Source organism: Aquila chrysaetos, chromosome 11 (assembly GCF_900496995.4).
Source record: "Aquila chrysaetos chrysaetos chromosome 11, bAquChr1.4, whole genome shotgun sequence".
NCBI lineage: Eukaryota > Metazoa > Chordata > Aves > Accipitriformes > Accipitridae > Aquila > Aquila chrysaetos.
This window is the reverse complement of record NC_044014.1, coordinates 17961484-17978006: the sequence shown is the minus strand read 5'-3', so window position 1 is coordinate 17978006 and position 16523 is coordinate 17961484. Positions and strand designations below refer to the sequence as shown.

General features: G+C 41.7%; 1 protein-coding gene across 6 annotated transcripts in view; it reads right to left on the bottom strand.

The window, feature by feature from the left end:
• Window positions 1-16523, bottom strand: part of BLNK (B cell linker) — a 107648-nt gene that overhangs the window by 45545 nt on the left and 45580 nt on the right. Inside the window, exon 1 of one of the 6 annotated variants that reach the window (XM_030029772.2) lies at window positions 4254-4503. The exons of 4 other annotated variants lie outside the window; for them this stretch is intronic. In XM_030029772.2, coding sequence (XP_029885632.1) covers window positions 4254-4300 — 47 coding nt within the window. In that variant the 5' untranslated portion in view covers window positions 4301-4503. Of the gene's footprint in view, window positions 1-4253; window positions 4504-16523 lie in introns of those variants that run through there. One more of the 6 variants, XM_030029773.2, reaches the window with a different exon arrangement.

Sequence of the window (16523 nt, the reverse complement as noted above, 5' to 3'; positions counted from 1 at the left end):
GGAGAAGCTGGAAGCTGAGACAGAAGGCTGCTGGAGGTGGCAATGGGTGGGTGGTATCCCAGAAGACCTTCACGGCTGTTTATGTCCTTAGGGCCTGAGGGTGGAGGCAGATTAGACTTCTGCTTGAGAGAGCAGAACAGAGCAGGTAGAAGAGCAGAAGCAAGGAGGCCATGACTTGTGAAGAAGAGATAGCGATGAGCAGCTTAGAAGGGGTTGCTCTGGAAAAATCTCATATGTGGAACAGTTCTGATTCGAGCCTTTAGACCACTGAACAGTGTACAAGTAACTGGGCACTTGCACAGCCTTTCCTCCAAAGTCTATGTAACTAAAAAGGGGAAAAGATGTTAAAGTTGGACATGGACTTTGGCGCCCAGTTCTGTCATGGGGAGCATTCTCTAGCTTACTTTGAAATTCCACTTTCTTTCCTCCTTGAGTTTATTTTTGTTCTTTTGTCTTGGTCAAGTCCATTGATGCAATAAACTATGTTAAAATTTGACTTGAAAAAACAGATTAAGTTTCTGTTTGCTACAATCAACTATTAACAGGAATTAGTAGAACTACTGCAATAAAAATATTTTCTTACAGCACAAACCTAATGCTTAGATATTCCCCATTCATTTTCTCAAAAAGTAAATATTCCCTATAATAAAACATCCTATACATAGAAGGTATCAGTTTACAGTTAAATATCTTTTCACTCCCAAATGAATTAATTTTCTGTTTACATACTTTCAAGAGGACACAATACCAGAAAATCCTTTGATAAAGAAAAGACCTAGTAGTTACAGTCAAACTGTCTCTATCAGTAGAAAATTAGTGAAGCCATGAATACCTTCAAATTCGATAGGCAACTAACAGACATTCAGGCCTTAAGGAAACTCCTCTTGATTTCAACAGAATTAGGACTTAAAACCACCTGTTTAGCAAGGGATGTTAAAACAAAATATTGCAAATAAATTGACACACTTGTCCCACCTGAGAAAAAAAAGTCAATTGCTTTTTTTCCACTTGCTTTTCATTTGGGAGTTATGGTTGGAGATAGTGAATTCAAGGGTTTTTTGAGGGGGAGAAGAACTGCTGCAAATTAATGAAGTCATTGGAAATTAACATGAAACTGTGCTCTTGGAAAAGTCTGTCTGCAATCTGGAAGTTGTTGGCTGCATGACTTTAAGCAAGTGAAAGCATGTGGTACACTTCTGGTTTGTGCCATGGTTTGCCTGCCACTGCAGTGATGATGGTAATGATGCCTTTGAAAAGGACTTTGTGATACAGAGCTAAAGACAGCTATGAGCAGAGCGTCATTATTAAGGTTTGTGGTCATAATAAAAAAATGCAGCAAGTTTGAAGAGATGCTATAGCAGAGTCATATATATAGCAGCTAGAAATTATTTAAAGACCAGAAATCATAGGCTATAGTCTAAGGAAGTTGAACCCCAAAAGAGTCTGCAAGTTTAGTGCTTTATCTTTTGAGTTGCTAACTACCTGTTACCTTTGCCACCTACCATCTACCCATCTATACAATTGCAGCATAATTTTTTTTTTCTCCTGAAGTTCAGGCTGAAATCAAGGCATACTACAGCCTGCCATGGCAGCACAGCTATTGCTCATGTATTCACTCCACACTTCAGAAAACCATTCAAAGTACCAAAGTATTGTATGCACCACATAAATTAATTCATCTCAGGGTAAATAACCAAGCCTTGGAATTCATTTTTCCTGACTATATGGAAGCAATTTGAACACAATGTACTCTGAGGGAACACTTGTATAATACTGCACATACCTTATAACAAACGCTATATGAAAATAATACTGGAATTCCATGAAGTTCCAGCATTCCTATCCAACTGATAGTAAAGTTAATTGAGTGACTTAACCACAAACAACATCCACCACAGCATGGTAGTTAGAGGCACATAAGAACACTTACAGTTCTTATTGTTGTAATAAACAAACAAATGGAATATGTTAAGAATTCAGATCTGACATAAGACTTGCTAATGCAACAGAAAGCTAGGTCTGGTATGCTCAAATACACCCATGGAGAACAGATGAGCTTCACAAAACCACATAATATCTAGTTTTTCAGGTCTACACTTAAAAAAATCAAAAGCTGTACTCTCAGACACTGACTCAACAGCAGTGCTACTTTAATTTTTGCTGCTACAAAGCAAAAAATTTTAAGAAAGCTGTCTTTAGAAAAATGTGAACTATAATTACACCAATTGAAACTATGTTTGGTAGGAATATTTCTTGGCATTGTGTCTTGGCATATGGAGGAAGGTAGGTTTTTAAAGTAACCATTTCATTCATGTAACAGTCAGTACAAACTCTGAACCATCTATGTGTCTTCCATGCAGATAGGAGGCTACATCAGGAAGTCAACTGCACTGTCAACAAGTCACATAGCGCAAAGGGGTATTTGGCTGTATCAAAGAAGGAAGAAAAGGCTGCTGCCATGTTATGCTGCTCTCTTCTTATATTTACACATCTGTCCTAAATTTATACTATGAATATGTACTCATGGAAAGTTCTGCCTTAAGTTTTAAAATTTCTGATACTGTAGTAAGACCATGTAGCCAAATACCCAGGTTTCTGCTAAAGGACGTATTTCGACATGCTGAAATCAAAGCATGCATGCACTTCCACTGCATATAGTGAGGACGCTCACACGTTTGAGAAATGTGTGCTCTTACATTCCTTGCACAACTACGGTGAATTGGCCATGAGGAGGAGAGAAATAGCTTTTGATACTTCGACATAATACAGGAAAGCAGAGCTACCTCCTTCTCTTCCTTATTTTACAACAATATTAAAACTTCGGACAAGATGAAGAGTGCCAGCCAGTGTAAAGATGCAGCAGGGGTGTGATGGCTGCCTTTCTGGTCTAGGGCTTTTGAACTGGTTCACAAACAAGTTGTGGACCATTATAACTCCCACATGTAGACCCCCTCTGTATACTTGAAAGTAATTCTACTTCAATCATTTGCAAAGGTGCAGAAGACGCATCCCAGCTACAATTTTATCACAGCAGAGTGTGTGTGTTTTATTTCTTTACGTACCAGCAACTGTCTTGATGGCATCAAACTTTCCATGCCATCACTCATCTTATTATCTTGAGATAGCTAGTTCAGACCAACATTGAGCACTTGACACCATTTAGACCATTTTAAGGTGATAAATTGCCAACAAAGAGGAAATTCACTGTCTTCTTCCCCCTGTCCATTGCACCTTCCACAGAGTTCTTGCCTGTGCTGTAGGATGCAGTCTGCTAGGCTCTTATTAGGTGTGCCTGGCTGAGGAATATAAGGGTCATTGCAGCTCTTCAAGTACACCCCCTTCCAATATTTCAACAGTATGGAAAGAGTAGATATCAAGAAATACTACTCCATCAAAATTAGCTTTACAAGGGATTATTCTGATTTGCATGAAGGCTTCTGAGGAGAGGCAGAGAAACTTGACAATTGTTTATAAATTAGTATTGAGTGCTTGAGTTATTTTGTGAAAAAATATTTTTCAGTATTCCTTATTTTTCAGGGGAAGAAAAAGTTTCTATGCTACTTTAATCTGAAGCAGGACTTCTTTTAACTATTCAGAAAAAAAAAAGTCACAACGAAAGAGCCTTGAGGTACGAACTCTACCAGCACACCAATCGAGTCACACTAAAAATACTTCAGTAATGGTCAGCTTCTGCTTTTTTCTTCTCAAACCCTGTATTTAACATCGTTCTGCTTCACTTAAGAACGTTTGCCGTTTTCCACCTCCCTCTATTCCACCAGTTCTTTCGAAGATTAGGAAATATTACAGAACATAACTGCAAAAGCCGTCTTCACAGGTCACTCTGATTAAACCATGAAGCAGTTAATTAGCTTTTTCTAATTCGCATAAGGCTCATACATCTTAGTGAGCCAAAGACTATTTTCTTACAGCTCTGAAAACAGACCCTTTAACAACATTCTTCTTTTCACTGCAGATGAAGCAGACGCACATTTTGCTTTGAAATCTGTGTCCCATTAATTGCTCCAGACCTGCATTTACCTTCCGCCCTTCCCCGTACCGCCCTGGCGACCAGTAATGACCCCGTCTTACTCTCGAACTTCTGCCAACTTCCTTGTGCCTCGGAGTCTCCCAGTCCCGCCTCACTCCCGTGCGGAGAGCGGCTCCCCGTCCTCCCGCCGTGCCCGCAGGACCCCCCCACCCCGCGGCCCCGCTCCCCACTCGCGGAGGAGCCCCGCGAGCGGAGCAGACCCTACCTCAACTTCTCCCCGGCCGGCACGGTCAGCTTGTTCAGTTTGTCCATGCTCCGCGCTGCGCCGGCACCCGCCGGGACACGCCGCGCTCGTCCCCGCCCGGCACCTGCCGGCGCGGCCGCTTCCTCCTGCCGGGCTGGGCTGGGGTCGGCTCCCTCCCGGGGCCGCGACTCGGAGCGCGGCGGAAACTCGTCTGCCACCAATGCCTCCCCTGGGTTACATCCCGGCCGCTGCCGTGCCGGTAGTTGAAGCCTCTCTCCGTCCGGCCGTCCCAGCCGCAGGCGCTCAGCAGAGGAGGGACCCGGTGCTCGGGGCACCCGGCCCGGCCCCGCCCCCGCCCCCTGCGGCGCGGCCCGGCCCGGCGGCGCGCACAGGTGTTTGCGGAACCGGGAGCCCAGGTGGAGCCTTTGGAAAGGGAAACGCAAGGCCTCGCTAATCCCCTCCGCCCTTTAGACCTTTCGGAGTGCCTTAGGGAAGCCCTGGCTCGGGCTTGGAGAAAGACGAGCCGGCAGTTCGGATCCCCCGGTTTTACAGCGGGTTAGATTTCGATAAGCTTCAGTGGGCTGTGGCAGGGCCAGGTAACCCGCTCTCAGCGGCGCGTCCAGCCCCAGGTGACTCTGCAGGCTGCGGGGACCGATGCGGGCTCTTGGCTCCCCTCTCCTCCCCGCTCCGCTGCGCTTCCCGGCGAGGATGTGCCAGGTAGCAACCTGCTGCCGAGGGCACGTTCCCTTCCCAGAGGTTCTCCAGCAAAGCTAGAGGAAACCGTCCTGTTATCTGCATCCTTTTGAATACAACTGTAAGGAAAAAAAAAGTTTCCTCACCCTGTTTCTTAAACTAAGGCAGGAGCAATCCCTGATCCTTCCAGTGACACAGGGCGAGGCCATTCCCACCCGAGAGGTAGGCAGCTGATCTGTGTTTTCTGGCTCTGATACCTCTGAGCCTGGGATTTTTTTGCTTAGTCTTGGGCTCAACCATTTTTTCCTCTTTAAAGATGAACTTTACAGGCAGCTGGTTGCTTCTGAGGGGCAATGTAAGCAGATATTCGTGTTCAGCCTTCATCCTGAAGTGCTGATGAATTTGAATTCTGCACCTTTAGAGGATGACTGTTGTCACTCTCTTTCTGTATCTTTGGCCTGTCTGCAGCTTGGTTTATAAGCTAAGTCTGCTCTAGGCAGGAAACCTACTCGTTCTTTTTTAAAAAATGTACAACTGCATCATGTTAATATGTTTTGATAAGTACAATATGTTTTGAGGAAACCCGACGTTATTTCTTAGGGAGATTCTCATTGCCACTTAGGCTAGATTTTCACATGGATATGTCTTCTCCCCAGATCGTACTGACTACAGTTTTCTCTTGTGAAAATGTAGGAGCAAACCAGACTTTCCTGGTTAGTGCAGAAGACTCTGGGGAAACAGCCTGCCACGAGATTTGTGTCTTTGGTAACAGTATTGCTCTGATCTTGGCATGGCTGACTTTTTTGTTCTCTGAGCTTTCAACAGGGCAATCACTTGATATTTGCATACAGTATTTCTCTAGGGAGGGCCCACAGTGAACAAATTGCCCCTTTTGGGGTATCTTATAAAGTTTGTGGGCTTTAAGGAATAACCTAATAATGCTGAATGTCGTTTACTACACAAAACTTTGGAATTCCACCCTGCAATGTATCTGTTTTTGAACTGGACACTTTTGCTGTTTTACTCCCTAAAAGTTATTTTTGAAAATTAAATTAATTTTGAATTAGTTAGAATTAACACTCTGGCAATGTGAAGAAGTGGGCATAAATAAATTGCAGCGTCGCTTTGCTTTTTGCTTATATAATCTTCCCGCTCTATCTAAGCATGTATCAGAATACGGGATTTGCTCGGTAGGCTCATGCAGTGATTTCTCTTACACAACAGCTGCCTCTTGCCTGACTGTCACAGAAATCCCAGACCTTTTCCCTTTGAGATCTTTGGTGGCAGCCTGTCATTTGCACTGCCGTGCTGGTTTTGCCTTGTTTCTTCCTGACTCAACAGTTTACAGGTTTAGTTTTAATGCTCTGCAGTGCCCGGTGCAGAGAGCTTTCACGCCTGTCCTCGCAGCGCTGTCGCCTCGCTGCTCCCGACAAGGGGCTGCTGCCGATGCGTTGTGCTCAAGGCAGTCCCCGAGTCCCCTGCGCTCAGGCCTTGGTGACAGTGCGGCTCACGCAGGATCTCATCCCTGTGATCTGCTGGCCCACGTGCTTGCGTAGCTGTGCAGGGAAATGGGCTGGGGAAGGAGTCCACTACAAACGATCTAGCAAAAAGTCACAAAAAAAGGGGGTTTTAACTGCATCGGTTCCTTGATTTGATTCAGCACACAGGTGTTTGTGAGGGTGCAGCACAGGCTGGGAGGAATAAGGTATGTGGCTGCTTAGACTGGTACTGCTGCCAAGAAGTTACTCCTAAGAAAGTCTCCATTGCACAAGACTTGTTCATGAGATTTTGTGCTGTGAGGCCTGTCCACTGGTCATACCTCAGCCTGCTTCCTTCTTCCATGCACACACATGGCCCAATACACAGTCCTGCTTCACTTTAGTACCTACAAGAGTTACTCATCACCCCAAAATGGTGTCTCCAGGGGCCCAGGCTGGAGGCGGGGGGCCAGGGCCTCACTAACCCCCACTCCAGCAAACACCCTGCCTTCTTCTTCAGGACCCCGGGAGAGCCTGGAGGAGGTGGCAGGTTTGAGACACGCAGCGAACATATTGTCATGCTATTTTTGTGGTTGTAACCCCAGCAACTGTCCTTCTTTGACCGAATATGCTCATTTGGAGAATGCCAAAGAGGAACTGGGATTTTTCTTACCGCGTGGGTGGCATCTTGACCATAGTGAGGGTTAACACGAAACCCTCCTCCCCAGCCACAAGTGCCATTCTTGGCAGAGGGGCATTTGTTTTGAGGGATGTCTGTGCCACCTCCATGCTCCCTGGCACATCTGGGGCCAACGGGGACAGTGTGGGATGCACGGTCACCGGCTGGCAAGTGCTGCTGCCCACTGAGACATGGCCTGGCAGCCTGGACCAGCCTGCACTGCCCAGCTGAGGGACAGGTCCCAGGGGTGTGGGGCATAATGGTGTCCCAGGAGAATATATCTTGGTGTCTTGGATGAGGCTTTTTGCAGAGCTGTTCCCACAGTACTGCTCTTCTGAAGCAACATCATTCAAGCCCTTTACCTAAATGGTATTTTCTTGTCTAATGTTTTAAGAACCCGCATTCACACAGACTCTGCCATTTTTGTGATTACATAGATAGCCACTAACTTTTTTTTCCCTGCATATGGCTACAAAAGATACAGGATAAATTCCTGGCACCATTACTTAGCATGGGTAATGCAGGATTTGCCAGTAAATTCCCTTGGCAGGATGGTTCACAGAATATGCGTGCTGTTTTATTTTTTATTTTTGATGCTCAAAATGCCATTGAAATTTTGGAAAAGACCTTCTAAATGCTTGGACAGATTTTCTAAATGCCACTGACTGTTGCAACATAATTTCCTCATCACTGCAAGTGTTGTGGCTTAGTCTGGGTTTGTCTCTCCGATCCTCTCCCAATATGACTGTGTAATTCTCCGTTTATGCTCAAAAATAGAAAGATTCTAAAAAGCAACTTATTTATCTTGTATGTTCAGAAACTAAAATTATTTTTTACCCCCTCTGCTATTTTCTGCTGTTTATTTCCCACCATCTCATTCCTTGTCCATGCTGCCTCACTCTGGCAGTGTGTTTGGTTTCTGTTTAAGAGCTGTGAGGTCATCGAGGCATGGTCAAAACCAGACTCAGTGGAACAAACTCTGTCTGAGACTGTGAGTATCCTACCTTCATTTGGTCAAAATTTGCTGTGAATTGCCAGATATTTCCTGTTTACTCAGGGCTGCAGTTTTCTATACCCTATTGTTAAGATAATTTATGGTTTGACTTTACTTCTCTGAGTAGATAGAAAACTCCTGTAGCACAAAACCAAGGGATCAGAAGACCTGTCTGAAGCATTTTGGTCCTTGGTAAGTGGTGTTCCTAGATCAGAACAAGCATCTTCATACAGATCCAATGATTGTAGAGAAACCATTAGGCAAAATCCAGAGTTTGACTGCTATCACTGAAAAGACTGATAGTTTTTCTTGGCTGAAATTTTCTCTTTGATGACTGGTTTTTCTGATTTCCACTGAAACTAATGCTCTCTAGTTTAATACCTTCCAGTACACAATTTGTATGGTTTGGGCTTGTCAGGAATTCCTGCTGAAGCTACTGATATCACTACTATTCATATTACAATGTTAAATATTATATAAAATACCAGCTGTCCATATCTTCCTTTTAAATTCATAAGCTTTGATGCTAACAACTTTTTATGGAGACCATTCATGCCATTGTGTTAATGTAGGTTACAGACCATGACTAGGTTTAGTCTAGGGAACCTAGGGGCCTGTTTGAGTTCCCGATCCGGGTTGGCAGCCAAAGGCACATCCTGACTGCATAGTGGTGTGAGGCTCAGTGATGCAACAGCATCTGCCCATAGCCTTCTCTGCATGACAAGAAACCAGAGGTATGTGTCCCAGGCAGGAGCTGTGGCACACAGGAGAGATGGGCAATCAAGCTGCAGGGAAGAGTGTGAAACATCCAAGCCAGTGTATAGGTACAGCCTTGGCTCTCAGTTGCCATTTCTGGACTCCTAGGATTTCACATAGTTGAAATAAAAAGCAGAGAATTGTAAATTGTATCATGTAGCATAAAAATTTAGAATGAGAAGGTGAATTAAAAAGAACTGCAAATGGATTAGTTTAAAACATCACTTTACAGTAAATCTTTTTAATTTTTTTTTTATTTTTAATGCTTTGAGGAGACAGTGCTGCATCAAAGGATCTCAATGAACTATGCATGAGTATTTCAAGAGGAAGCTATTTTTTACAGATTACATTAATGCTCATAGATACAGTCTAGTGCCTTCAATGTATATAAAACAGCTGAGAAACCTGATTTGAAGCAATCGATTTGATAACAAGGTTTCAATTTTATTCATAACATGACCATATAAGACTTACTTTTTCTCTCAGTCATGCTAGAAAACCCATTTCTTAACCCCTTCTTAATTAGCATGATTTTGTCTCCAACATTAGTAGAGAAGATTGTGCCAAAATTTTTTCTTAGAAGTACTCAGGAGTCAAGGATGCAACTGTTCTTTATAGGAAAGAATTCTTCACGTGGATTTCATGTACAACCTGTCTTGCCAAGTAGCTAGTGTGTTTTTTCATTTTGACTTCCCCACTTCTGGGCAATGTGGGGAACCACAAGATGTTGCATATTTTACTCTTTAAAAGACAGCTTTGTGAGCTTTTGCTTGGCTTTTCCTTCAGGAAGTCCTGACAAAAGAGCAGCAATGTAAGATCTCCTGAGCAACATGTAAAAAGATTGAAAATTCACTTTCAAATATCTGTGTGATTTTACTGTCTTGAGGTCATAGTATTTCACCTAGCTCAGAGGTACTTCTCCCCACCTATACCTACACACTGTCTTAAATCTCTCTCAGACTCTGACAATTGCTTCAAAGAGAGTATTTATTCATACGTAAAGGTCTCTCTAAAATTTGAGTCTACTGCTTGAGCTCTGACTTCGTGCTACTGCTGGTATAGCACTAAAGGTGAGAACTCCAACCATGGAAGCAGTGTAATGTGAATGCAAATGTAGCCGGTCAGTAGCAGGAATTTGGCTTGATCAGTCTGTGTTCACATGAAAGTCAGTAAATGATTGCTACAGTTCTGTTTTTCAAGGCTGTGGAATTTTAGTGAAAATAGCCCAAATTGATACCACCCGCGTCTGAATTGGAAAACAGCCCAAACTCACACCACCTGAATCTGAACTGGAATCTGTAGCCATGTTGCAGGCTTGAATTTTTTCCTAAAGGCCTGCTATTTTGAAGTATTTTGTATGTATTTGATCTCTTCTGCTTTCAGAATATCTGTAGGAAGATGTGCCAGCAATGTGCTGTGGGGATGAAGAGCGATGGGGAAATGGAGGGTTAGCAGTAGACTGTCACATGCTGTGAATGCAAATTTGTGGGACTTGGTGCCAGGCCAAAAGAGCACTCAAACTCTATTGTTTAAACTGTGTCAATTTAGACATAGTTTTGGTTCCCCTCGATTTCTATTTCGGTTGATAAACTGCCTACTTAACTTGCCGTTCAGTGTCCCATAGCTGGTATTTGGAAACCATGAGTTTATGGAACATGATTTCTCATGACATTCTCTGTATTTACTACTTACTGATTGCTATAAACAGGTGAAACACTGCTGCTTCATGTTTAAAATAATACATCTCTGTTTTTTCCAAGCATTGCTCTCAAACTTAAGTCTCAGATTAACTGGTCTATTTGAATGGATTTTTTTCCATTTTCAGGGTGCATATAAGCTGTTTTAAACTAGAAGACACTACTTGTACCGAAAAAGTTACATGTGGGCATTTAGTTGTGTCTTAGCAGATGAGAGGAAGGTACTCTTCTGTCCCAAGTATTTTTAAATAATACTAATTTTCAGAAGTTTTAGTCTCGTCACTGTGGGTCAAATGGCTCAATGCCACAGTGTTAATTTTGGAAGACTCCTAGCAACTGCCCTAGAAATCTTAAAGCTTTAATCTGTTATCACTTTGGATACTAAATAGCACATTCAAAATTGTTCATATAGTAATAGTAGTAGGAGATGGATTTGAAAATGCAACTCTAAATTTAATTGAATGGGTTTTGGGTTTGTCTTTAGGCTTACTGGAGGAAACAGGCTGTATGTGTAGGCATGTGCTCTGGAGTAGGCAAAGATGTAAAACCAGTAAATTTAGTAGGATTTTCTCATTAAGGGTCTTCTGAGCAAACTCACTTTAGCACCTGCGGAGAAAATGTGTTTTATTTCTCTGGGGACAAATGCACTGTGTAAAAAGCTGCACTTCTGCTTTTCAGTTTTACTGTCACCTGTTCCACGTGCACACAGAAACATAAAATTTGCTCTTTCAGACAGACTGATTATTTAATGTTAAACTGAAAGCGTTTGAGGTCAGATTGCCTTGGAGGCAGTGACCCGTGTTGAAGCCAACGACAGCTACAGTGAATCTGAAGAATAGTGCTGCTGCTTGGTCTGCAAACCTTATCCCCTTCTAGCAGTCAAGAGTGACTGCAACGGAGATGCTCGTAACTGGGCAGTTTTAATCTAGCTCTGATCCTAACGGCGGAAGGGAGGGCGTAGGTGCACGGGCTTCTTTGCAGCCTGGCAAGCCACTCTTGTTTCTGACTTTTCTCTGGGGCTTGTATACCCTGCTCTCCTTCCTCCTCATATCTTGCTGCAACTGGATTAAACCTTGGGCAGGTTTGCTTCCCTTCCGTCCTCCTGTTTGCGGTGTGGATTTACCCTGGAGGGTACCCAAGAGGCCTTAGTGGGAGTGCTTAGCAGAGTGGGTCATTTGGCCCTGGCACTGAGAATGAGACTTGCAGCGGGCAGAGGAGGATGGGGGAGAAGTGTCTTGTGTCCGTCCTTTCTGCATGTGCCTACTGAGCATCAGTCAGAACTCAGACATAGGTAATGAATGGTCTAAATATGTTTGTGTCCCTGCTGACAAAATCGCTGTGTATATTCACGCAGATAAAAGGTTGCACAAAGTTTTCAAATTTCAAAATGGAAGGGATGTCCTAAAATGAGGTTATTTTTGTATAGCACTGGTACTGTTTACACATATCACGATGCCTTCAGTACCTGGAAAATGCTGAAAAAACAATAGTTTTAAATCACTTCTTTCCTGCACTGGCCTGTAATACATACAGCCAAGGAAAAGGGTTGGTGCATCTTTTCTCTGGCACAATTGGGTAATCTGCACTGCTTCACTGACCATAATAATGGCTGCTTGAGCATTTTCCTGTTCCTGCTTAGGAACAGGAAAAATACTTTTGTCTGTAGTCTTTTCTGTTTTCATGTGTTTCCACCTTCTTAAAACTGCTGTCTTCTGTTTCTCGGATAACTGGAATTGCCTAACACTATGTTCTGGGAGCAGAAATGTCACCAAACAGAAAAAGTACCAAAAGTCCTTCTCAGCCAAAAGTATAGTGGATTTGAAATACTGCCTCCAAAAAAGACAGCGAAGTTATCAAGGAGATGGGGGACTTTCTAAAGAAAGAAATTATATTATTAATTTTGAAAGTAGCAAACTATTTGAAATAATAACATTTTATGACCAAAGGTGCTATATGGCTGTGAAATGAGATAAACAGTTTCATGGAATGCTCTCTTCTGTGGAGAAAAATTGCTCAGACTTGTAACTATAGCCATGAAATTTTTCTGTTGTCTAAGAATGCAAATTTTGTGAATTGTTGCAAAGAATATGTTTACACAGTTGGTAACTTTAATTGCATTAAGACTACAAAACTGTAGCAGATGAATAGGAGTGCCACACTATATCAGAGTGGGTTATTATTTTTTATATATCCTATTTTGAAGCATTTATTGCTGTAGTACAGCATTTAAAAGAGTTATTTCATAAATTTGTGGTCATAAAAGCTTGCATCTTCTGCTCTCAGAGTATATTGGGAGAAAAAAGTCTACATTTAGTATTAAACACTGGGTTTCAGAATAACTGTTTCTACTTCTTTTTGTCATCCCTTCAGATTTAAAATATAAAGGGAACTCAGGGAGAAGGGAAAGAAGAAAGAAAATTTGATAGAAGTCTACATGTAAAGAAAGACTTATATGTAAATTTGAATAGTCATTGTATTCCAGTAGCACATAGTAATCTTATTCATAAACAATTATCCCTTTTCATTATAGGTTGTTCTAATAGAGAACAAGAACGTCACTGCATTGTGGAAGTTACAATCAAAAATATTTTGGGATTAAAGAAAGTTTCTGACTGGTAGTTTAGCAATAATATACATAGATGATAGTCTTAAAAGATTTTTGATTTCTGGACACTACTGGATTTTACCAACATCTGCAGCATGGACTTGGGTACTTAAACGTTCTCCATGTTGTAGAGATCTGCCTGGGGTTATGTAATACATTTGAAATTGTCCTGTTATTGCCACAACAAGTTTGAGTCAGGAATATCTTTATAAACAGACTGATGAGTGAAGACTAGATTGCTATGTACTATTTGTAATTTGAAACTGTTTATAAGGTATATATTATTTGTATAGCTTTTGCTATAAAATGTTCATATTAGTTAGCAAATAGGAAGACAATAGTGATACAATGGAGTCTTCCAGGGAGAAATTATTGGTTTTTAAGGTATCTCTTCCTTGAGGGTTGTGATTTTTTTCAAGCTTAAACCTTTCTCGAGGTTGGTTAACTTTCATCATTCTGTTCACAGGAGAATTTCCCCTTTTATGAAGAAGACTCCTCAAAGTATCACGAGGTTTTAAAAAAATGATAGATTTCTATTATTATTCGTATTCCTGGTGGAACTGATATCACCAACACTTTCCTGAATCAAAGTTCACAGTGTAAATTTATTTGTTTCAATATGGTCCATTGGGGTATTATACCAGCTCAGCGAGTGACAGACTGTTCATACATATGCATATGGAGGCACCCACCCACACCCATTTGCTCATTCTTATCTTCCTTAGGCACCTGATGTAGGCTAATGTCACAAATGTCATATGAATTAGACCTTTGAGCCGACCCAGGATTGCTTTATTTTAAGTAAACCAATACTCAAGAATATTAGAATAGAAAGAAATGCCGTAATAAAGGAGCAAAATTTTGAGCTTGGTATAGAATAAATTCTAAGCCTGCCTAAGGTATCTGCTGGAGCTACACCATGGGGCTGCATTTCAAAATGTTCTTCGTGTATTGGTTGTGAATGAACAACACTTCGAATCTGTACAGAAAGTGGGGCTTTCCCAGAAACTGGTGTTCCATCCTGTGGACTCTGCTACGCACATGATAGGTATAGATACATACTGATATGTTGGGTTTGACTTAGGCTGGTTCTGGGCCATTTACGTCTTTAATCCTGAAGAATTTATTCCCATTATTCATTGTGGTTAACAAAGGATCTGATAGTATATTCACCTTGATGATGGTAGAGGAGCGTTGCTGAAAAGACATCATCTGTAAGGGCTCTGGTCTGTGATCTGAAATTAGCTACATTTGTTATTTTTCAGTGTTTTCTTAGAGCTGCCTTTTTTTTTTTTTTTTTTTTTTTTTTTTAAAGCTAAAGCCCAATAAAGTACCAATATGAAGGAGGTATATCATACATGTTTAGTACTGCTTTTGGTTAAAAGCTGAAATTGTTGAAATTTTGGGTTTATCTGTAATTTTCAATAAATCCCTGGAAAGGGATTAGCTAGCACAGAATACCTGTAAGACTGTACATGTGAATCATACTTCTGTTTCTTTAATAAGACAAAATAATGACAGGAAATATGTGAATTTGGAATTTTTTTCAGAGTATATTTAAATCTATCTATTTGTGGTCTATATGTGGACAAAACCCACCTAGTTATGAATAATTTCTTAAACATTATTTGTATCAGTAATGTAAAAGGAATATAGCTGGTATTTCATGCTGACATTTCAGGGCAATACAAACAATCCTTTTACTTCTGTGATCTTGAACTGTAACATCTATTCATTAAAGCAACAGCATGGATATGCCTTATATTCCTGTGTATTTCTTCAGAATATTATTGCTTGAGCCAGAGGAATGAGATAAGGAGGATACATACTGATAAAGGTAATTAATTATATCAGGCAGATCAGGGATTTAGAAAAGGATCTGATTGCTTTTATGAAATGTATGGTAGGGGAAATTAACTGAAATGGTAAGATATTTTTAGGTTATTGTCTGTATTCTGAGAGCTTTGTGAAATAATAAAAAGCCATGAAACTGGGCAGTGAGGAACTAAATAGGAGAAATGACAGAGCTGTGGTAGCAGGTGTCTGGGGAAACTGAAGTGCCAGAATTGTGAAGAAGAAACTGAGACTTAATGCTCTGTCAAGGATATCACTGGAGAGTACCTAAAATGTGCAATGGCAGTGGGTGGAGGAGAATGGAAAAGAGGAAAGCTAGTATAAGAACTGTGAAATACATGAAATCTCCTTTTTTTCCCTTCAGAACTCTTGACTATTAGGAACAGAAGGAGATTGTCAGACTTTGAAAAATCAGGCATGGCTTGTCGAAGAATAAAAGAAAATATTTTTTTAAAACAGATTGGGCAATACTGTTCCATTATAAACAGCAGTCTCAGCCCAGCCCAAGACAGCTTTGGGCAGGGAGACTGAACTACCTCCCTACTCTGGAGAATGTCCTTTCATCCCTCTGTCCTCCAGAAGGTTGATAAAATAAGCTGCGAGAGGTGGTCTGATTAGTCCTAAACTGTAACATGCTGCAGAGAAGCTGCATAGACTGCTGTTAGCGTGGTGAGATTGGCCATAGTCTGGCCTGAAAACACTTCACCTCTTCAAGAATTCAGAGCATAGCTGAATTTTACTTCTAAGAATTGTAAACAAACACCAAGTCTGTAAAGTCAAAGTGTGTTTACACTGTGCAGTGGAGCACAGTGCCAGCACTGGTGACAACTGAGCAGTCTCTGGAACAAGACGTAGCAGAGCTGCACCTTGAGACAAGGCATTTCAGATCACGTGCAGCATCCAGTAGTGCAGCTTTCCTGCTTCTGGCAGCTGAGCAGCTCCTGTGCTTGGTGCTAGCTCCTCAGTCCCTACACTGCAACCACTGCAAGTGTACAGATGCTCTGAAGCACTGAAAATTAGAGAAAGCTACCACGGAAGTTGCCTGTGACTCTTAATTTCATAGATATGTGGATTATGATACTGTCTGTATTTAGGTGGTTACATATATCTATCCAGAGAGGCTCTCTGGTGCTCTGAATCTTGTGTTGATGAGGGTTAATACCATCTGTCATGTAGATATGCACAAGTACCATCATGCCGGTGTCCGTGGTGTTACTAAGGAAGTCCTACATTCCTCACATTGGTGTTGCTCTTGGAAAGGGAATTTATGAGGAAGGTGCTAGTAAAGAGAATTGCCAAATGCCGTTTCTGCTTTTGTTTGGGGCAAATCTTTGAAATATATATTTTTGGCAAATTTGTTAATTCTATGGGTTGCCACCTGTAGCTGTGCTTGGGTTTCAGGTCTTGAATTCTGTTGCACAAAGTGCTGCTGTGGCATTCCTACCAACTGCACTTCATCTTTTGCCAGGCCAGCTGCGCTGAACAGCCTCTCCTGAAGCTGTTTCAAGTGACTGGTTGCTACAGCACCAACTGTC